The sequence below is a fragment of the Carcharhinus amblyrhynchos genome, chromosome 7, assembly GCF_965287045.1.
Source record: "Carcharhinus amblyrhynchos chromosome 7, sCarAmb.v2.hapA, whole genome shotgun sequence".
In the NCBI taxonomy this organism is placed as follows: Eukaryota; Metazoa; Chordata; class Chondrichthyes; order Carcharhiniformes; family Carcharhinidae; genus Carcharhinus; species Carcharhinus amblyrhynchos.
This window is the reverse complement of record NC_137330.1, coordinates 19,427,803-19,446,768: the sequence shown is the minus strand read 5'-3', so window position 1 is coordinate 19,446,768 and position 18,966 is coordinate 19,427,803. Positions and strand designations below refer to the sequence as shown.

General features: G+C 42.1%; 1 protein-coding gene across 23 annotated transcripts in view; it reads left to right on the top strand.

Annotated features, from left to right (window-relative positions):
* LOC145344815 (regulating synaptic membrane exocytosis protein 1-like) overlaps positions 1-18,966 on the top strand; it is a 743,305-nt gene that overhangs the window by 607,530 nt on the left and 116,809 nt on the right. For all 23 annotated transcript variants that reach the window (XM_080191997.1, XM_080192005.1, XM_080191995.1 and 20 more), the window contains one exon: positions 8,304-8,545. In XM_080191997.1, the coding sequence (XP_080048123.1) occupies positions 8,304-8,545 (242 nt within the window). The remainder of the gene's footprint in view (positions 1-8,303; positions 8,546-18,966) is intronic.

Here is an 18,966-nt window from a genome sequence, read left to right as displayed (position 1 = left end):
GACGTGCCTATGTTGTTGGTCAGTTTTTCAAATAAATTACATACAATCATCCAAACAACTCCCACTCCAAGGGAAACTTCTGGAAACATCCCATACCTAATTAAGTTATAGGCATTATACCTGGTAACTGATAGTACAAAAACAGATGGAAGAAATTAGTTTACAGTTCCAAAACTAAAGAAATACTTTTTAGTTTGCATTTGAGAAATTTCCAGGCAATTCTTTCAAAAATCTCATTGTCTCATTTATTTGAAACTGACAGGTTTCAACTGAAACATGAAATGTTTCAAATCCCAAGTAATAAACAAATTTATTATAAATATGTAATAAAGAATTGAAGTAATTGTAAAAAGAGACATCCTGTCAAAATTTTTCATCTTGTACTCAGCAGGACAGGTGAAAGAATACCAAATTTTAAACAGAACAACATATTATACTGCATGATCAATTCTATCCTTTAAGATTTGGAATTCTTATCTTTTTTTTCCTCTGGGGAAGGGGTTTAATTTTAAAAACATGGATTTGTCATTTCACCATCTGTGCATGAACAAAAGGGTGCTTCGATTTTCATATCCCTCTTTATAAGTATATTTCACAACCCCTCTGTTTTGGTGTGATCCAATTTATATTAACAACTCCACAACACATGCAAGATAGGGTAAATTCAGAGGTGTAGTTTATTTGCACCAATCAAACACAAAAGAAGGTGTTGCAACATAAGCTCCTTTTTCACTCATACAGTAAAACAAAGGGGGAATAGCAAGTAATAGGTTTATAGGACAAAAACCATAGAGTAAAACCAGAGAGTAAGGAATTATGATTTCACGTGTCCAGAGTCCTGAATCAAAATCCAAGGGTGTATTCTATCATAGTGACAGCAGGGTGAAGACTTTTGCTGGATAATTTATTTTTCTAATACAGACGAGTTCCACAATGAGATGGGCATGCAGAGGCAAATTAGCTAATGCACCAAATTAGTTGATGCACCAAATTCGGCGTTGATACAAATGTTCCGGTAGGAGTAGTGTGAAATGGGCGAAGCATTCAGACTAAATAGAACACAGCAGTCCACAAGGCAGCATTATATTTTCCACTGGGGACCTCTCCACTTTGGTTTGCAACGTATATTATCTAGTCTGAGATTATTCTTGAAATTTGTAATATTTCAATCATTGAAGATTTCAAAAGAGGTTTCATAGTCTTTTGTTCTAACAGATTGATTGATTCCACTGGCTAAGCCATATAAATTGCCTTTGTAGAATTCCCTTGGAATTTGGCTTCTGTAGTCATTTGATATAATGAGGTATTCACTTCTTCCACAATCTGTTCACAAATTCCAAGGGAATTTTACAAAGGCAATTTATATATCTTGGCTTCTTTTGAAATCTTCAATGGTTGAAACATTACAAATTTCAAGAATAATCGACACCTCCCTCTGTGACTGGATCCTCAACTTCCTAACTCTCAGACCACAATCAGTAAGAATAGGCAACAACACTTCCTTCACAATCATCCTCAACACTGGTGCCCCATAAGGTTGTGTTCTCAGCCCCTTACTATACTCCTTCTACACCTATGACTATATGGCCAAATTCCCCTCCAATTCAATTTTCAAGTTTGCTGACAACACTACCGTATTGGGTAGGATCTCAAACAATGATGAGAAGAGTACAAGAATGAGATAGAGAATTTGGTGAACTGTGCGGCAACAATAATCTCTCCCTCAATGTCAACAAAACGAAGGAGATTGTCATTGACTTCAGGAAGCGTAAAGGAGAATATGCCCCTGTCGTCACCAATGGACAAGAAGTAGAAAGGGTCGGGAGCTTCAAGTTTTTCGGTGTCCAAATCACTGGCAACCCGTCCTGGTTCCCCTGTGCTGACACTATAGTTAAGAAAGCTCACCACCGCCTCTACGTTCTCAAAAGATGAAGAAAATTTGGCATGTCAGCTACGACTCTCACCAACTTTCACAGATGCACCATAGAAAGCATTCTTTCTGGTTGCATCACTGCTTGGTGTGGCTCCTGTTCTGCCGAGATTGCAAGGAACTACAAAAATTAGTGAATATAGCCCAATCCAGCCTTCCATCCATTGACTCTACCTACATTTCCCGCTGCCTTGGCAAAACAGGCAGCATAATTAAGGCCCCCAGGCACCCCGGACATTCTCTCCTCCACTTTCATCCTCCGGGAAAAAGATACAAAAGTCTGAGGTCAGGTACCAATCAACTCAAGAACAGTGGGTAGCACAGTGGTTAGCACTGCTGCTTCAGGGACCTGGGTTCGATTCCCAGCTTGGGTCACTGTCTGTGTGGAGTTTGCACATTATCCTCGTGTCTGCATGGGTTTCCTCCGGGTGCTCCAATATTACATCACCTTCCAGTCAAACAATGCCTCAACTTTTAAAAGTCTCATCTTGTTTTGCAATCTATCTAAAACCTTTCTATCACTATATTTTCCTCTAACCCCACAACCCTCTGAGGTCTCTGTGCTTACCTAATGCTGCCTCTTCTGCATCCCTAGCTTTAATCGCTCCATGGCTGGTGGTTGTGCATTCAGTTGCTTTGGCCCTAAGCTTTTGAATCCCCTCCTGAATCTCTTGGCCTCTCTACTTCACTTTCTACCTTTAAAAATCTACACCATTGACCAGGTTTTTGATTATCTGACCTCATTTGTGACTCAGTGTCATACTTGATTTGGTAACAATCCTGTGAAATGCCTTGGGTGTTTTACTCTGTTAAAGGTGTACTAATAAAGGCATTAAACAACCCAGAAACTGTTGATAATAGGTCTCTGTCCTGCTACAAGTGAGAACATCCTCCCATGTCAATTGACTCTCGCAGATAAGTACTTTGTGTCCTTTTGCCTATCTGGTTGCTGCTTATTGAACTGAATGTTTCACAAACATTTCTCATATGCTATGCTGCACGGAACCTTTGAACTCATCTCCACCCATCACTGTAGCGAAGTCACATAAAATTTGCTAAGGTGAATATCACTTTCTCAAGCTCAGCTTGGTTTCTTTAAATACTGAATATTAAACCAGATAAAGGCAGATTAACTCTTTCAAAATTATGTTTAGTTTCCAGAATAATTCCGGTTCATATTGGTTTTGTCCTACTAGTCTTATTTGCATATAAGCATGATTTTCATTTATTCCTGTCCCTTCATTAGCCTGTTTATGTATTTTGCATTTTCATTAATTTTCCTTTCCACATCATTTGGATTTTCTTTTACTTCCTGTTTGTGTTTTAGTTCATCATCCATTTCTTTGTGTCAGCTGTCTGAATGGGGAGGAACAGAGACCGAAAGATAAGCCTGTGAAATCCAAAACCTACCTAACCAAACACTGTAATTAAAGACAAATGGCCAGTGCCTAAGACCATTGAGAAGGAGGGCAATGATTATTCCACCTCTGACATTGAAGAGTTGTGTCTCCCAGTGTCCTCTCAGTGAAATTTGGAAGCATAGAACCTGTTTGCATCACAAGTACATGCAGTGATGCCATTTCAGAAAAGAAGGGTTAAAAAAACGTTACTCAAAAGACATTGTAAAGTAAAAGCTTTTTAGATTTCACTGTCTCCACAGTTCTATAATAACATTTAAATTGCTTACTAAAAAACAGCTTTTTTAAAGAATTCTGAAACCCTTTTGTGCCATGCCAGGGTTAATTGTATCATCTTGCCACAGGATAGCTGGACTTTGCAGGCCAGTAACAAAGGAATGCATAGCTGATGATCACTGGGACAAAGACTTTATCGTGTAGTGGAGAGCATGTCACAGAATCATAGAATCCTTACAGTACAAAAAGAGGCCATTTGGCTCATCAAGTCTGCACCGACTACAATCCCACCCAGGCCCTACTCCCATATCCCTACATATTTTACCCACTAATCCCGCTAAACTAAGCATATCAGGACACTAAGGGGCAATTTTAGCATGGCCAATCAACCTAACCCTCACACCTTTGGACTGTGGGAGGAAACTGGAGCACCTGGAGGAAATCCACACAGACACGAGGAGAATGTTCTTTCTACATCAATGAGGACAAAGTAACAATCACAAAATCATATGCATTCGGCCTATCGAGTCTGCACTGAGCACAATCCCACCCAGGCCTTATCCCCCATAATCATTCATTTCCCCTAGCTAGTCCCCCTGACATTAAGAGACAATTTTAGTGTGGCCAATCCACCTAACCCGCACATTTTCGGACGGTGGGGGGAAACTGGAATACCTGGAGAAAATCCACGCGGACACATGGAGAAAGTTCACACAGATAGTGACCCAAGCCGGGAATTGAACCCAGGTCCCTGGCACTGTGGAGCAGTTAACCACTGTGCACCCATGGTGGTATAAATGGTTAGAACATAGAACACCACAGCACAAACAGGCCCTTCGACCCACGAGTTGCGCCGATCACATCAACACCTACCAATCCATAGACCTATCTATAACCCCCAATCCCATAAAACCCCATATACTCATCCAGAAGTCTTTTAAAAGACCCCAGCGAGTTCACCTCCACCACCACTGACGGCAGCCGATTCCATTCACTCACCACCCTCTGAGTGAAAAACTTACCCCTAACATCACTTCTGTACTTTCCTCCCCGCACCTTAAATCTGTGTCCTCTCGTAGCGACCATTTCAACCCGGGGAAATAGCCTCTGAGAATCCACCCTATCTATTCCTCTCAACATTTTATAAACTTCTATCAGGTCGCCTCTCAACCTTCGTCTCTCCAGGGAAAAGAGACCCAGCTCCCTCAACCTAACTTCATATGGCATGCCTCCCAGTCCAGGCAACATCCTTGTAAATCTCCTCTGTACCCTTTCAATAGCTTCTACGTCTTTCCTATAGTGAGGCGACCAGAACTGCGCACAGTACTCCAAATGAGGCCTGACAAGGGTCTTATAAAGTTGCAGCATTACCTCCCGACTCCTAAACTCAATCCCTCGATTAATGAAGGCCAGTACACCATACGCCTTCTTGACCACCTCTTCCACCTGCGAGGCCGATTTAAGAGTCCTGTGGACCCAGACCCCAAGATCCTTCTGCTCTTCAACACTACTAAGACTCCTGCCCTTGATAGTGTACTCGTTCATCCCGTTGGTTCTGCCAAAATGGACGACTACGCATTTATCCGCGTTGAAGTCCATCTGCCACTTCTCCACCCAGTCCTGCATCCTATTTATGTCCTGCTGCAACTTTTGACATCCTTCCAGACCATCCACAACACCACCGACCTTCGTGTCATCAGCGAACTTACTTACCCATCCCTCCACTTCCTCATCCAGGTCATTTATGAAAATGACAAACAGCAAGGGTCCTAGAACAGATCCCTGGGGCACTCCACTGGTGACTGACCTCCATTCAGAAAAAGACCCATCCACAACCACTCTCTGCCTTCTGCAGGCAAGCCAGTTCTGGATCCACAAGGCCAAAGGCCCTTGGATCCCATGCCCTCTCACCTTCTCAAGAAGTCTTGCATGGGGGACCTTATCAAACGCCTTGCTGAAGTCCATGTACACCACGTCCACGGCACTTCCTTCGTCAATGTGCTCAGTCACATTATCGAAGAACTCAACTAGGCTCGTAAGGCACGACCTGCCCTTGACAAATCCATGCTGACTATTCCTGATCATGTCAAACCTCTCCAAATGCTCGTAAATCTTGTCCCTCAGAAGCCTCTCCATCAGCTTACCAACCACTGAGGTCAGACTCACCGGTCGGTAATTTCCCGGGCTATCTCTGTTCCCTTTCTTGAAACTAGGGACTACATCCACAATCCTCCAATCTTCCGGAACCTCTCCCGTCTCCATTGACGACGCAAAGATCATCGCCAGGGGCTCTGCAATCACTTCCCTCGCCTCCCACAGTATCCTGGGGTACATCCCATCTGGTCCCGGCGACTTATCTATCTTGATAGAATTCAAAAGTTCTAACACATCCTCCACCTTAATATCCACAAACTCAATCTTTTCCATCTGCTACAAATCCGTAGCAAAATCTCCCAGATCAGCTTCCACCGTGAATACTGAGGCAAAGTACTCATTAAGCACCTCTGCCATTTCTTCCGGTTCCACACAGACCTTTCCCCCTTCACCTTTTATGGGTCCTATCCCTTCTCTTCTCATCCTTTTACCTTTCACATATTTATAGAAGGCCTTGGGATTCTCCTTAATCTTACCCGCCAAGGTCTTCTCATGACCCCTTCTGGCTCTCCTAATTTCCCTTTTAAGCTCCTTTCTACAGTCCTTATACTCCTCAAGATCCTTAACCTCTCCTAGTTCCCTGAACCTTTTGTACACCTTCCCTTTCCTCCTGACTAGGTTCAACACAGCCTTCGTGCACCACGGTTCACGCGACCTACCAAAACCCCCTTGTCTCATCGGAACGTTGTCATGCATAGCTCCAGACAAACATTCCTTGAATATCCACCACCTTCCTTCGGTACTTTTCCCTAAGAACGCCTCCTTCCAGTTTATTTGTCCAAGTAACTTCCTGACTTCTTCGTATCTCCCCTTACTCCAGACAAACACCTTCCTAGCCTGCCTGATCCTATCTCGTTCCAATGCAATTGTGAAGGAGATAGAATTATGGTCACCATTCCCAAGATGCTCTCCTACCGAGAGATCCATCACCTGCCCTGGTTCATTCGCCAGTACCAGGTCAAGTACAGCCTCTCCCCTCGTAGGCTTATCCACATACTGTGTCAGGAAACCTTCCTGAACACACCTAACAAACTCCTCCCCATCCAAACCCCTTACCCTAGGGATATTCCAGTCGATGTTTGGGAAATTGAAGTCTCCCATCACGACAACTCTGTTATTAATACATCTCTCCAGAATCTGTTTGCCTATCTGCACTTCAACTTCCCTGTTGAGAGCTTCAAGTTTTTAGGTGTCCAGATCACCAACAATCTATCCTGACCCTTCCATGCAGAGAAAGCTCACCAATGCCTCTACTTCCTCAGGAAAATAAGGAAATTTGGCATATTTGCTACAAGTCTCACCAACTTCTACAGATGCACTATAGAAAGTATCCTTTCCAGTTGTATCACAGCTTGGTATGGTTCCTGCTCAGTCCAAGACTACAATAAACTACAAAGGGTCGTGAATGAAACCCAGTCCATGACTCAAACTGGCCTCCTGTCCATTGATGTTGTCTACACTTCCCACACACTCCAGGAATGCTCGCTTCCATCTTCTTCCATGAGGAAAAAGATACAAAAGTCTGAGGACACATACCAACTGACTCAAAGACAGCTTCTTCCCTGCTGCCATAGCATTTTTGAATGGACCTACCTCACATTAAGTCGATCTTTCTCTATATCCTAGCTTTGACTGTAACACTACATTCTACACTCTTTCCTTTCCTTCTCTATGTACAGTATGCTTTGTCTGTATAGCATGAAGAAACAATGCTCTTCACTGTACACTATTACATATGACAATAATAAATCAAATCAAATCAAATTCAGCCCATCAGCCCCATCGTGTTTATTAATATGCACCTGCCTGTAGTTCCTTCCTTACTGGTCCTAACATCTGCCTTCTCCTCAATCCCTCTCTTGCTGACCTGCTGCTCTGGCTCCCAATCCCTTATCAATCTAGTTTGGATTTAGCTTTTCTCATCACCAATTTCTACAAAATCTAATTGAAACCCTAGAATTCATGTATTTTCAAGATGTTGGTGAGTTGTGAGTGTTATGTCTAAATGTGCCACTGTGAAATTGTTCTTTACTCTCCTGAGGGAGTTCAGTCATACTGGGTATGGTTCCCATATGTCCACTGTTGCCAGCCTCTATACCTAGGCAGTGAATTCAGTGTGATGGAACATCACAGCCGTACCTACTGTCCGAGATTCCTGTTGGAGGGATCAATACTGGAGCTTGTGCAGGAACCTTGACATTGTTTTCCCTCCCTAATCTAATTAACACTCCTAATCAGCTGAAAGTAACTAAATAACTCAGCGCAGACTTTGAACAGGATCTAGAAACAGCCTCAATAGTGTGGCTTCTTCCCAAAGTGAGCAATACCCTTTCATATAGATACCTTGAAATGTCTCTTTCAGTTTGATCATCAATCTATAAATTGAGCATCAAGTTCTCCATCAAACTGTGTTTATAAGATGTCTCAGCAAATCTGATCATACACAACCAAGATCCTCAGAAATTTTCAGTGTAAAATCTTTATTTCTTTTCAATCAGCAGGATTGTGCAAGTGTACCAATTTATTTTCAATCTGTTTTCTTCCCTTTTCATGTTTTCCCATGATGAATTGGTTGTGGATAAAAGTGCATTTACCTCCAAAATGCAAAGCAGACAAATGGGAACGTCAGGGCGAAATATTATGAAGAGCACAAGTGTAAGTGAGGAGATGTATAGTCTGGAAAATAACGACGGCAGTCAGTCGGATACTGCCGTGGGAACAATAGGATCAGGAGGCAAGAAACGAAGATCAAGTCTAGGTGCCAAGATGGTGGCCATTGTTGGATTGACAAGAAGGAGCAGAAGTACATCTCAGCTCAGCCAGACTGGTGAGTGTTCAATTTTGTGGTCACAAATCATCAATTCCCATTTTACAAGTTGGAAAATGACAGTTGAAAATAGTTAAATGTAAATTACAATGTTTTATTCATTTGGGTACACTTTTGATGGCAAAGCTATGCCTCAGTTTTAGCAGAGCTTGTGCATAACGTTGAACAAGACTCCCAGTAAAAATATTGAGCTGACTGAGTGACATGGAAGCAAAGTGATATTTGCATAGGACAGTGTTAATTTTATGTTTATATCTGAAATGTGTACCTGAACTGTCCTGTCTATTTATTGCAATAGAAATAAAGTGAAAATTTCATCAAATCACATCTTTAGGGCATGTTAAGATGAAAGTCTGGATAAAAGCAAACTACTGCAGATACTGGAATCTGAAACCAAAAGAGAAAATGCTGGAAAATCTTAGCAAGTCTGGTAGCATCTGTAAGGAGAGAAAAGAGCTGATGTTTTGAGTCCAAATGACCCTTTGTCAAAACTGACCTTTCGAGTCCAGATGAAAGTCCACCTTTGACAAAGAGTCACCTGGACTCGAAACGTCAGTTGTTTTCTCTCCTTACAGATGCTGCCAGACCCACTGAGCTTCTCCAGCATTTTCTCTTTGGGTTTAAAGTGAAAGTCATTGTATAGAATTTCCACTGTTGCCCTGCTTTAATTAACAAACTCAACAAGCACTAGAATCTAAATTGGAACACCTGCCATGGTCTGATACAGTAAAGCTGAAATGAGTTCTGATCTTTATAACCCCAACTCCTCATCTGTCTGACAGTGTGTGAGGCCTTTCTAGTTTTAATGAATAGTTCCTTAGTTTGGCAGTGAACTGTCCTCTTGTGCATTTAACAGCAAAATTGATTGACTTCAAAAGAAATGTTGTGCCTCAAGATTTGAAATCAGAAAGGTGATATGTTGTGATGCAGCCTCATTAGATTGGAATACATGTTGCAGAAAAGAGTGATGAGGATACAAATCAGGAATGGAGCACAGCAAAATATTTCTATAAAATAAGCAAGCATTTTAACTAATGATAGCATTCATGCAACTAAACCCATTTATCATTTTTCACAATAAGTATGCTTGAAAGAATTTTCAGATTGGTACCTTTTGAACTTCCTCTCACAATAATATTTTCTGTCTTGCATCATGTCTGGGACATGAACAGGGCCCGCAATAATCCCTTGTTCATATTTACATGGTTAAAAGCTAGGAACAGTGAAAACAAGGTTCACAAATCATTAATATGTCATGAACAGGTTTGGAAAGGAATCAAGAAGGCACTCAAATACACACACCCAAACACAAACATTACATACACTCACACACTGAATATCAACGGAAAACTACAGGTAGGGACAGATCATATGAACATGATATTACATCAAGGGCTCAGACATGAGGCCTAACTAGGAGGGTTCCAAAAATGAAAGGTTTAAAAAAATCAGGGGTATCTGAGGGAGAGGTGGCACAGGATAGTGAGGGGGAACATGACTGTCGTATTGTGACAGGCTGGAACAGGAAACAAACAAAAATATGCAACGCAGAGCCAATCCAGAGTTGTAAACAACTGTAAAAAATCAAAGCTAAATAGTCTTTATCTGAATTCATGAAACATTTGCAACAAGGTAAATGAGTTGATAATACAGTTTGTAACAGATGGGTCTGATGTATGAGCTGTTAAGAGAAATGAAGTTGCAGGGTGACCAGGACTGGATGCTCAACATTCTTGGATATGCAACGTGCCAAAAGAACAAGCCAGAGGGAAAGGAGGTGGGGTAGTGTTGTTAATCAAGGAATGATTCAAAGCAGTGCTGAGTCGTGAGTGCTCAGAGGAGCAGAAGATCTCAGGGTACTTATTCAAAGACCTCTAAAGGCAGCAAAGCACATTCATGGAAGTTAAGAAAGTACTTGGGACTTGTATCAGTCATAGCATAGAGTTAGGAGCAATGAGGTAATGTACAGAATGTTGGTTCGGTCACAGCTGGAATACAGTGTGCAGTTCTGGTCACCTCACTATAGGAAAGATAAGATTGCACGCACTAGAGGGAATATAGATGAGGTTCACCAGGATATTGCCTGAGGGGGCATGGCTTTAAATTAAGGACGGATGTCAGAGGTAGGTTATTTACCCAGAGGGTGGTGAGGGATTGGAATGCCCTGCCTGCTGCAGTTGTAAATGCGCCTAGTTTGGGGGCATTTAAGAGATCCATGGATAGGTTTATGGACGAAAAGGGATTGGTTTAGGTTAGTGGGTCATTGTTTTTTAACTGGTCGGCGCAACATCGTGGGCCGAAGGGCCTGTTCTGCGCTGTAATGTTCTATGTGCTATGAAGCATTTGAGCTATGAAGAGAGACTGGATAGGCTGGAATTGTTTTATTTAGAATGGAAAAGGCTGAGGGGAACATTATTTAGGTGTATAAGATTATGAGAGGTATGGGCAGGGTGATTAGGAAGCAGCTGTTCACGCTGGTTGAGGGGTCAATGACAAAGGGGCAAAGTTTAGAGTCAGTGGCAGGAGATTCAGAGGGGATTTGAGAGAAGTATTTTCACTCAGAGAGTGGTGGGAATCTGGACTGCACTGCCTGGGAAGTTAGTGGAGGCCGGAAACCTTACAACTTTTAAAAAGCATTTGGATGAATGTAACATTCATGGATATGCGACAAATGCTGGAAAATTAGATTAGCATTATTTCAGTGGTGGGTGTCGATGCCAAAGGGCCTTTCCTGCACCATTCGACTCCGATTCTTTCTGATTCTTTAAAGGATAATGATGTATATTTGGTTTGGATTGATATCAAAAACAGCAGGGAAAGGAAATCAAGGGTGGAGATAATCTCTAGATCCCAAAATGCAACCCCTTGAAAAATCTGACCGTAAATGGCATACCTGAAGGAAACTGCAATTATCATAGGAGATTTTAACTTTCATATTATTGGACAAACCAAACCAGCAAGGGTGTGTAAAACAGGAATTTGTGGAGTGCATCAGGGATTGTTTTTTAGAGCAGTATGCTGTGGAACCCACCTAGGAAACGGCTATTTTAGATTTGGTTTTGTATAATGAAGAAGGATGAATAACGGATTTTGTGGTTAATTATTCCCTAGGGGGTAGTGACCATAACATGATAAATTTCCCGATGCAGTTTGTGGGTGAATGCCATAGGTCTATAACCAGTGTCTTTGACTTAAGTAAGGGCAATTATAATGGTATGAGAAAGGAGTTGCCGAAAGTGAACTGTAAACAAGCTAAGTTACAGGTCATTAGATGCGCAGCGGCAGACATTCAAACAGCTGATCCAAAATGCTCAACAGGACTTTATCCCAATCAAAAAGAGGGATTCTACGAGAAAGAGGCAAAATCCATGATTAACAAAGGAGGTCAAGGATAATGTTAAGTTGAAATGCCAAACAAAATGGCAAGTGATAGTGGTAGATTGGGAAGCTTTTAGGATCCAGCAACAAAAGACTAAAAAAACTCATAACAGAGAAAATGAATTTTGAGACAAAACTTCCATACAGCATAAATACAACATAATATGGATATATAAATAAGAAGCAGGCAGCTAAGGTAAATGTCGGACCCCAACTGAACGAGGCAGGTGAATTGATAACAGCACACAGAAAAAGGTGGATAAAAATTTTTTGCATCAGTCTTCAGTGTAGAAGACATTGCAAATATCCATGAGATATCAGTTGGGCTGATTTCAATAACGTGGTAGAACTTACAAAAATCCCAATCACAGGGGATAGAGTGTTGGAGAAACTCAAGTGATGAAAGGTGGACAAATCGCCAGGACTCCATGAATTGCATGCAAGGGTTTTAGTGGAAGTGGCTGCAGAGATTGTGGACCCATTGGTTGAAATTTTTCATAACTCGCTGAATTCTTCTACCAGAAGATTGGAAAACAGTCAATGTGATGTCTTTGTTCAAAAAGGGAGAAGACTAGCGATGATATGAGGACATAACAATAGGGACTGGGGGAATGGATTTGAGATAAGGTTTGAGGGGATGGGAGGAAGAACTTTTTCGTGCAGAGGGTGCTGGGCATCTGACACTCAAATGAGGTGGTGGTGGAGGTGGAGACCATTAAACATTTGGGAAGTATTTGGAAATGTACTTGTGATGGTAAATTATACCGGACTATGGGCCAAGTGCTGGAAAATTGAATTGGATCAGTGGCTGGTTTGTCTTTAACCTACGCAGATGAAATGGGCTGAGGCGCCTTTTTCTGTGCCGTATACCTCTATGATAGGCCAGTTAGTTTAATATCTATTATTGGCAAGATGGTGGAGTCTATAATCAAAGTGGAAATAGCTAACCATTTAAGGAAAGCTGAATATGATCAAATCTAGTCAACATGGTTTTGTGGAAGGTAAGTCATTACAGAATGTAAGGATTCCAAATTGGCTGATGAAATGAAGATAGGTGGAAGGGCATGTTGTGACGAGGATATTGTGATTTTGCAACAATAAATTGGGTGACTGGGCAAAAACCTGGCCAATAAAGTTTAATGTGGGGAAGTGTTAGAATCATAGAATCCCTACAGTGCAGATGGAGGCCCATTTGGCCCATCAAGTTAGCACTGACCACAATCCCACCCAGGCCGTATTCTCGTAAACTCTCATATTTGGGACTATGATGTTGCGGCCATTACAGAGACATGGTTAGAACAGGGATAGGAATGGTTGTTGGCAGTTCCGGGGTATAGATGTTTCAGTAAGAGTAGGGAAGGTGGTAAAAGAGGTGGTTAATAGCATTGTTAATCAAGGATAGTATAATGGCTGCTGAAAGGCATTTCGAGGGGATAATATGGGCTCAAGTTAGAAATAGGAAAGGAGCAGTCACGTTGTTAGGAGTTTTCTATAGGCCCCCAAATAGTAATAGAGATGTGGAGGAGGAAATGGCAAAACAGATTTCTGGATAGGTGTGGAGGTCACAAGGTAGTTCTCATGGGTGACTTTAACTTTCCAAATATTGATTGGAACCTTTATAAGTTGAATAGCTTGAATGGTGCACTTTTTGTACAGTGTGTGCAGAAGGGTTTCCTGACACAGTATGTGGATAAGCCGACAAGAGGTGGGGCCACATTGGACTTGGTACTGGATAATGAACCGGGCCAGGTGCTAGCTTTGTTTGTGGGAGAGCACTTTGGAGATAGTGACCACAATTCGGTGCCTTTCATTATTGCAATGAGAGGGATATGGTCACATGGCAGGGCAAGGTTTATAATTGGGATGGGGGTAATTATGATGCGATTAGGCAAGAATTAGGGAGCATAAGATAGGGACAGAAACTGTCAGGTAAAGGCACAAGTGAAAAGTGGAGCTTGTTCAAGGAACAAATACTGCGTGTCCTTGATAGATATGTCCCTGTCAGGGAGGGAGGAAATGGCCGGGTGGGGGAACCATGGTTCATAAAGGAGGTTGAATGTCTTGTCAAGAGGAAAAAGTATATGTAAGGATGAATAAATAAGGTTGGGTTGCTTGAGAATTAAAAGATAGCAAGGAATAAATTTTAAAAAAGGGCTTAGGAGAGCTAGGAGGGGGCATGAGAAGTCCTTGGCAGGTCAGATCAAGGAAAACCCCAAGGCTGTTACGTGAGAAATGTGAGAAATAAAAGAATGACCGGAGTGAGGTTAGGGCCGATCAAGGATAGGAGTGGGAACTTGTGCATGGAGTCGGAAGAGATAGGTGAGGCGTTGAATGAATACTTTTCTTCAGTGTTCACTAAGGAGAGGGGCCATCCCAGCAGCACATTCCAAACCATCACCATATTCTGGGTAAAAAAACTTTCCCTCACTTGCCCTCCAAACCACCTGTCCCTCACCTTGAACTTGTGTCGACTCGTGTCTGACCCATCAACTAAGGGGAAAGGCATCCACTCCCCATCCATTCTGTCCATTTCACTCATATTCTTGTACACCTCGATCAAGTCACCCTTCAGCCTTCTCTGCTCCAACGAAAACAACCCAAGACTACCCAACTCTCTTCAGAACTTAAATGTTTCATCCCAGGCAGCGTCTTGGTGAATCCCCTCTGCACCCCTCCAGTGCAATCACATCCTTCCTAAAATGTGGCAACCAGAACTACAGACAGTACCTCAGCTGTGGCCTCATCAAAGTTCTATACAACTCCAACATGACTTCCTTGCTTTTGTAATTTATGTCTTAATTGATATTGGCAAGTGTCCCATATGCATGTTTCAACACCCTACTAACGCGCCATTAGTTGTTCAGAGATCGATGGACAAACATGCCAAAGTCCCTTTGTTCCATAGAACTTCCTAGTGTCATGCCATTCATTGACCACTTCCATGTCAAATTACTCCTTCCAAAGTGTATCACCTCACGTTTTTCAAAGTAAATTCAATTTGCCATTTGCCTGCCCATTTGATCATCCCATCTATATCTTCCTGTCGCCCAAGATATTCAACCATTAACCACCTGGCCAATCTTTGTATCATCCACAAACTTATTAATCCTACCCTGCTTGGGGTACTTGGAGTACTTAATCAATGACCCCAAAAGGCAGCAGAACAGATGAATAGGATAGTTTAGAAGGCATTTGGGACACTTGCTTTTATCATTTGGGACACAGAATATCAGAACATAAGAGCATAAGAAATAGGAGCAGGAGTAGGCCACCTGGCCCCTCAAGCCTGCTCAGCTATTCAATAAGATCATGACTGATCTTTTTTGTGGACTCAGCTCCACTTACCTGCCCGCTCACCGTAACCCTTAATTCCTTTATTGTTCAAAGATTTATCTATCCTTGCCTTAAAAACATTCAACGAGGTAGCCTCAACTGCTTCATCGGGCAGGGAATTCCACAGATTCACAACCCTTTGTGTGAAGAAGTTCATCCTTAACTCAGTCCTAATCTGCCTCCCCTTATTTTGAGGCTATGCCCCCTAGTTCTAGTTTCACCCGTCAGTGGAAATAACTTTCCTGCTCCTATCTATCTTCCTATCTATTCCCTTCATAATCTTGTCTGTTTCTATAAGATCTCCCTCATTCTTCTGAATTGCAATGAGTAAAGCCCCAGTTTACTCAGTCTCTCCTGAACCAACCCTCTCAAGTCCGGAATCAACCTAGTGAATCTCCTTTGCATCCCCTCCAGTGCCAGTATATCCTTTCTTAAGTAAGGAGACCAAAACTGTACACAGTACTCCAGGTATGGCCTCACCTTATACAGCTGCAACATAACCTTGCTGTTTTTAAACTCCATCCCTCTAGCAATGAAGGACAAAATTCCATTTGCCTTCTTAATTACCTGCTGCACCTGCAAACCAATTCCTTGAGTTTCTTGCACAAGGACAGCCAGGTCCCTCTGCACGACAGCATGCTGCAATTTTTTACCATTTAAATAATTGTCCATTTTGCTGTTATTCCTACCAAAATGGATGACCTCACATTTACCAACATTGTAGTACATCTGCCAGACCCTCGCACACTCATTTAGACTATCTATATCCCTTTGCAGACTTTCAACGTCCTCTGCACGTTTTGCTCTGCCACCCATCTTAGTGTCATCTGTGAATTTTGACACATTATACTTTGTCCCCAACTCTAAATCACCTATGAGGTAATGCATTTTGGAAGGTCTAACACAGATAGGAAATACACAGTAAATGGCAGAACCCTTACGAGTATTGATAGGCAAAGGGATCTGGGTGTACAGATACACAGGTCACTGAAAGTGAGAATGCAGGGGGAGAAGATGGTCAAGAAGGCATATGGAATGCTTGCCTTTATCAGCCGGGGTATTGAGTTTAAAAATTGGCAAGTCATGTTGCAGCTTTATAGAACCTTAGTGAGGCCACACTTGGAATGTAGTGTTCAATTCTGGTTGCCACACTACTAGAAGGATGTGGAGACTCTGGAGTGCGTGCAGAAAAGATTTACCAGGATGTTGCCTGGTATGGAGGGCATTAGCTATGAGGTGAGGTTGGAGAAACTTGGTTTGTTCTCACTGGAGCAATGGAGGTTGAGGGGAGACCTGATAGAAGTCTACAAGATTATGAGAGGCATGGACAGCGTGGATAGTCAGAAGCTTTTTCCCAGAGTGGAAGAGTCAATTACTCAGGGGCATAGGTTTAAGGTGTGAGGGGCAAGGTTTAAAGGAGATGTACGAGGCAGATTTTTTACACAGAGAGTTCCAGGTGGATGCCTGGAACTTATTGGCGGGGGAGGTAGTGGAAGTGGATACGGTAGTAATTTTTAAGGGGCATCTTGACAAATACATGAATAGGATTGGAATAGAGGGCAGGAATAGAGATCCCAGAAGGGTAGGGGGTTTTAATTAAGTCAGGCAGCATGGTTGGTGCACGCTTGGAGGGCCGAAGGGCCTGTTCCTGTGCTGTCATTTTCTTTGTTCTTTGTAAATTGTAAACAATTGCGGTCCCAACACTGATCCCTGAGGCACACCACTAGTCAATGATCGACAACCAGAAAAACACTCATTTACCCCCACTCTTTTCTTTCTGTTAGTTAATCAATCCTCTATCTCTGCTAATACATTACCCATAACACCATGCACCTTTATCTTATGTAGCAGTCTTTGGTGCGGCACCTTGTCAAATGGTTTCTAGAAATCCAGATACATCACATCCACACGTTCCCCATTGTCCACTGCACATGTAATGTTCTTAAAGAATCCTACCAGATTAGTCAAAAACGACCTTCCGTTTATGAACCCATGCTGCGTCTTACCAATGGGACAATTTATATCCAGATGTCTCACTATTTCTTCCTTGATGATAGATTCAGACATTTTCCTTACTACAGAAATTAAGCTAACCAGCCTATAATTACCCACCTTTTGTCTACCCCCCTCTTTAAACAGTGGCGTCACATTTGCTATTTTCCAATCTGCGGCAACCACCCCAGAGTCCAGCAATTTTACTAAATTACCGCTAATGTATTTGCTATTTCTCCCACCATCTCTTTTAGTACCCTGGGATGCATTCCATCAGGACCAGGAGACTTGTCTACCTTTGGCCCCATTAACTTGCCCCAATACCACTTCTTTCGTGATAATGATAGTTTCTAGATTCTCACCTGCCACAGCCTTCCTGTTATCAAATTTTGGCATGTTATTTGTGTCTTCCACTGTGAAGACCGACACAAAGTACGTGTTCAGTCCCTCAGCCATTTTCTCATTTCCATTTACTAAATCCCGCTTCTCATCCTGTAAAGGACCAATGTTTAGTTTAGCCACTGTTTTTCGTTTTATATATTTGTAGAAACATTTGCTATCTGTTTTTATATTCTGAGCTAGTTTACTCTCATAATCCATCTTACTTTGATACCCTCCTTTATTTCCTTAGATATCCATGGTTGATTATCTCTTTTTCTACAGTCGTTCCTTATCACAGGTGTATATACTTTTGCTGAGCACTGTGAAAGATCGCTTTGAAAGTCCTCTGTTGTTCCTCAGTTGTCCCCCCATAAAGTTTTTGCTCCCAGTCTACCTTAGTCAACTCCTCCCTCATCCCTTCATAGTCTCCTTTGTTTAAGTGCAAGACACTGGTATTGGATTTTACCATATTGTGATCACTTCTTCCAAGAGGATCCCTAACTTTAAGATCATTAATTATTCCCATCTAATTACACAGGACCAGTTCGAGGATAGCTTGCTCCCTTGTCAGTTCCATTACATGCTGTTCAAGGAAGCTATCGCGGATACATCCTATGAAGTCCTCCTCAAGGCTGCCTTGACCGACCTGGTTTGACCAATTGATATGTAGATTGAAATCCCCCATGTTAATTGTTGTATCATTTTTACATAGGAATATATCCCCTCTGAATCTCCTGCCCCTTACCCTAAAACTATGCCCCTTTGTGATTGAGATCTCAACCAAGGGGAACAGTTTCTCCTGGCTCACTTTGTCCATATCCCTCATAATTTTATACACCTCCCTCATAATTTTATACACCTCCACCATATCACTTAGCATTCTCTGTTCTAAAGAAAACAATCCAAGTCTATCCAGTTTCTCCTGTTAGATTAAATGCTCCAGCCCAGGCCACATTCTGATGAACCTCCTCTGGATCCCCTCTAGTGCTATCATATCCTTCCAAGAGAAGCAAGTGTCCCATATGCCTTATTAACTATCCTATTCACGTGTTCGGCCGCCTTCAGAAATCTGTGAATAAGTACTCCAAGATCGATCTATTCCTTTGAACGACCCAGTGTCCTGCCATTCATTAAATACACCCTTGTATTGTTTCTTCTTCCAAAGTGCATCACCTCGCTTTCATCTTCTCAATCAGTCTCCCATTGGGACCTTGTCAAAAGCTTTGCTAAAATCCATGTAAACTGCATCAACTGAACTTCCCTCATCTACACACTTGATCACATTTTCAAAAAATTTGAACATATTCGTTAGGCATGACCTCCGTCCAACAAAATGC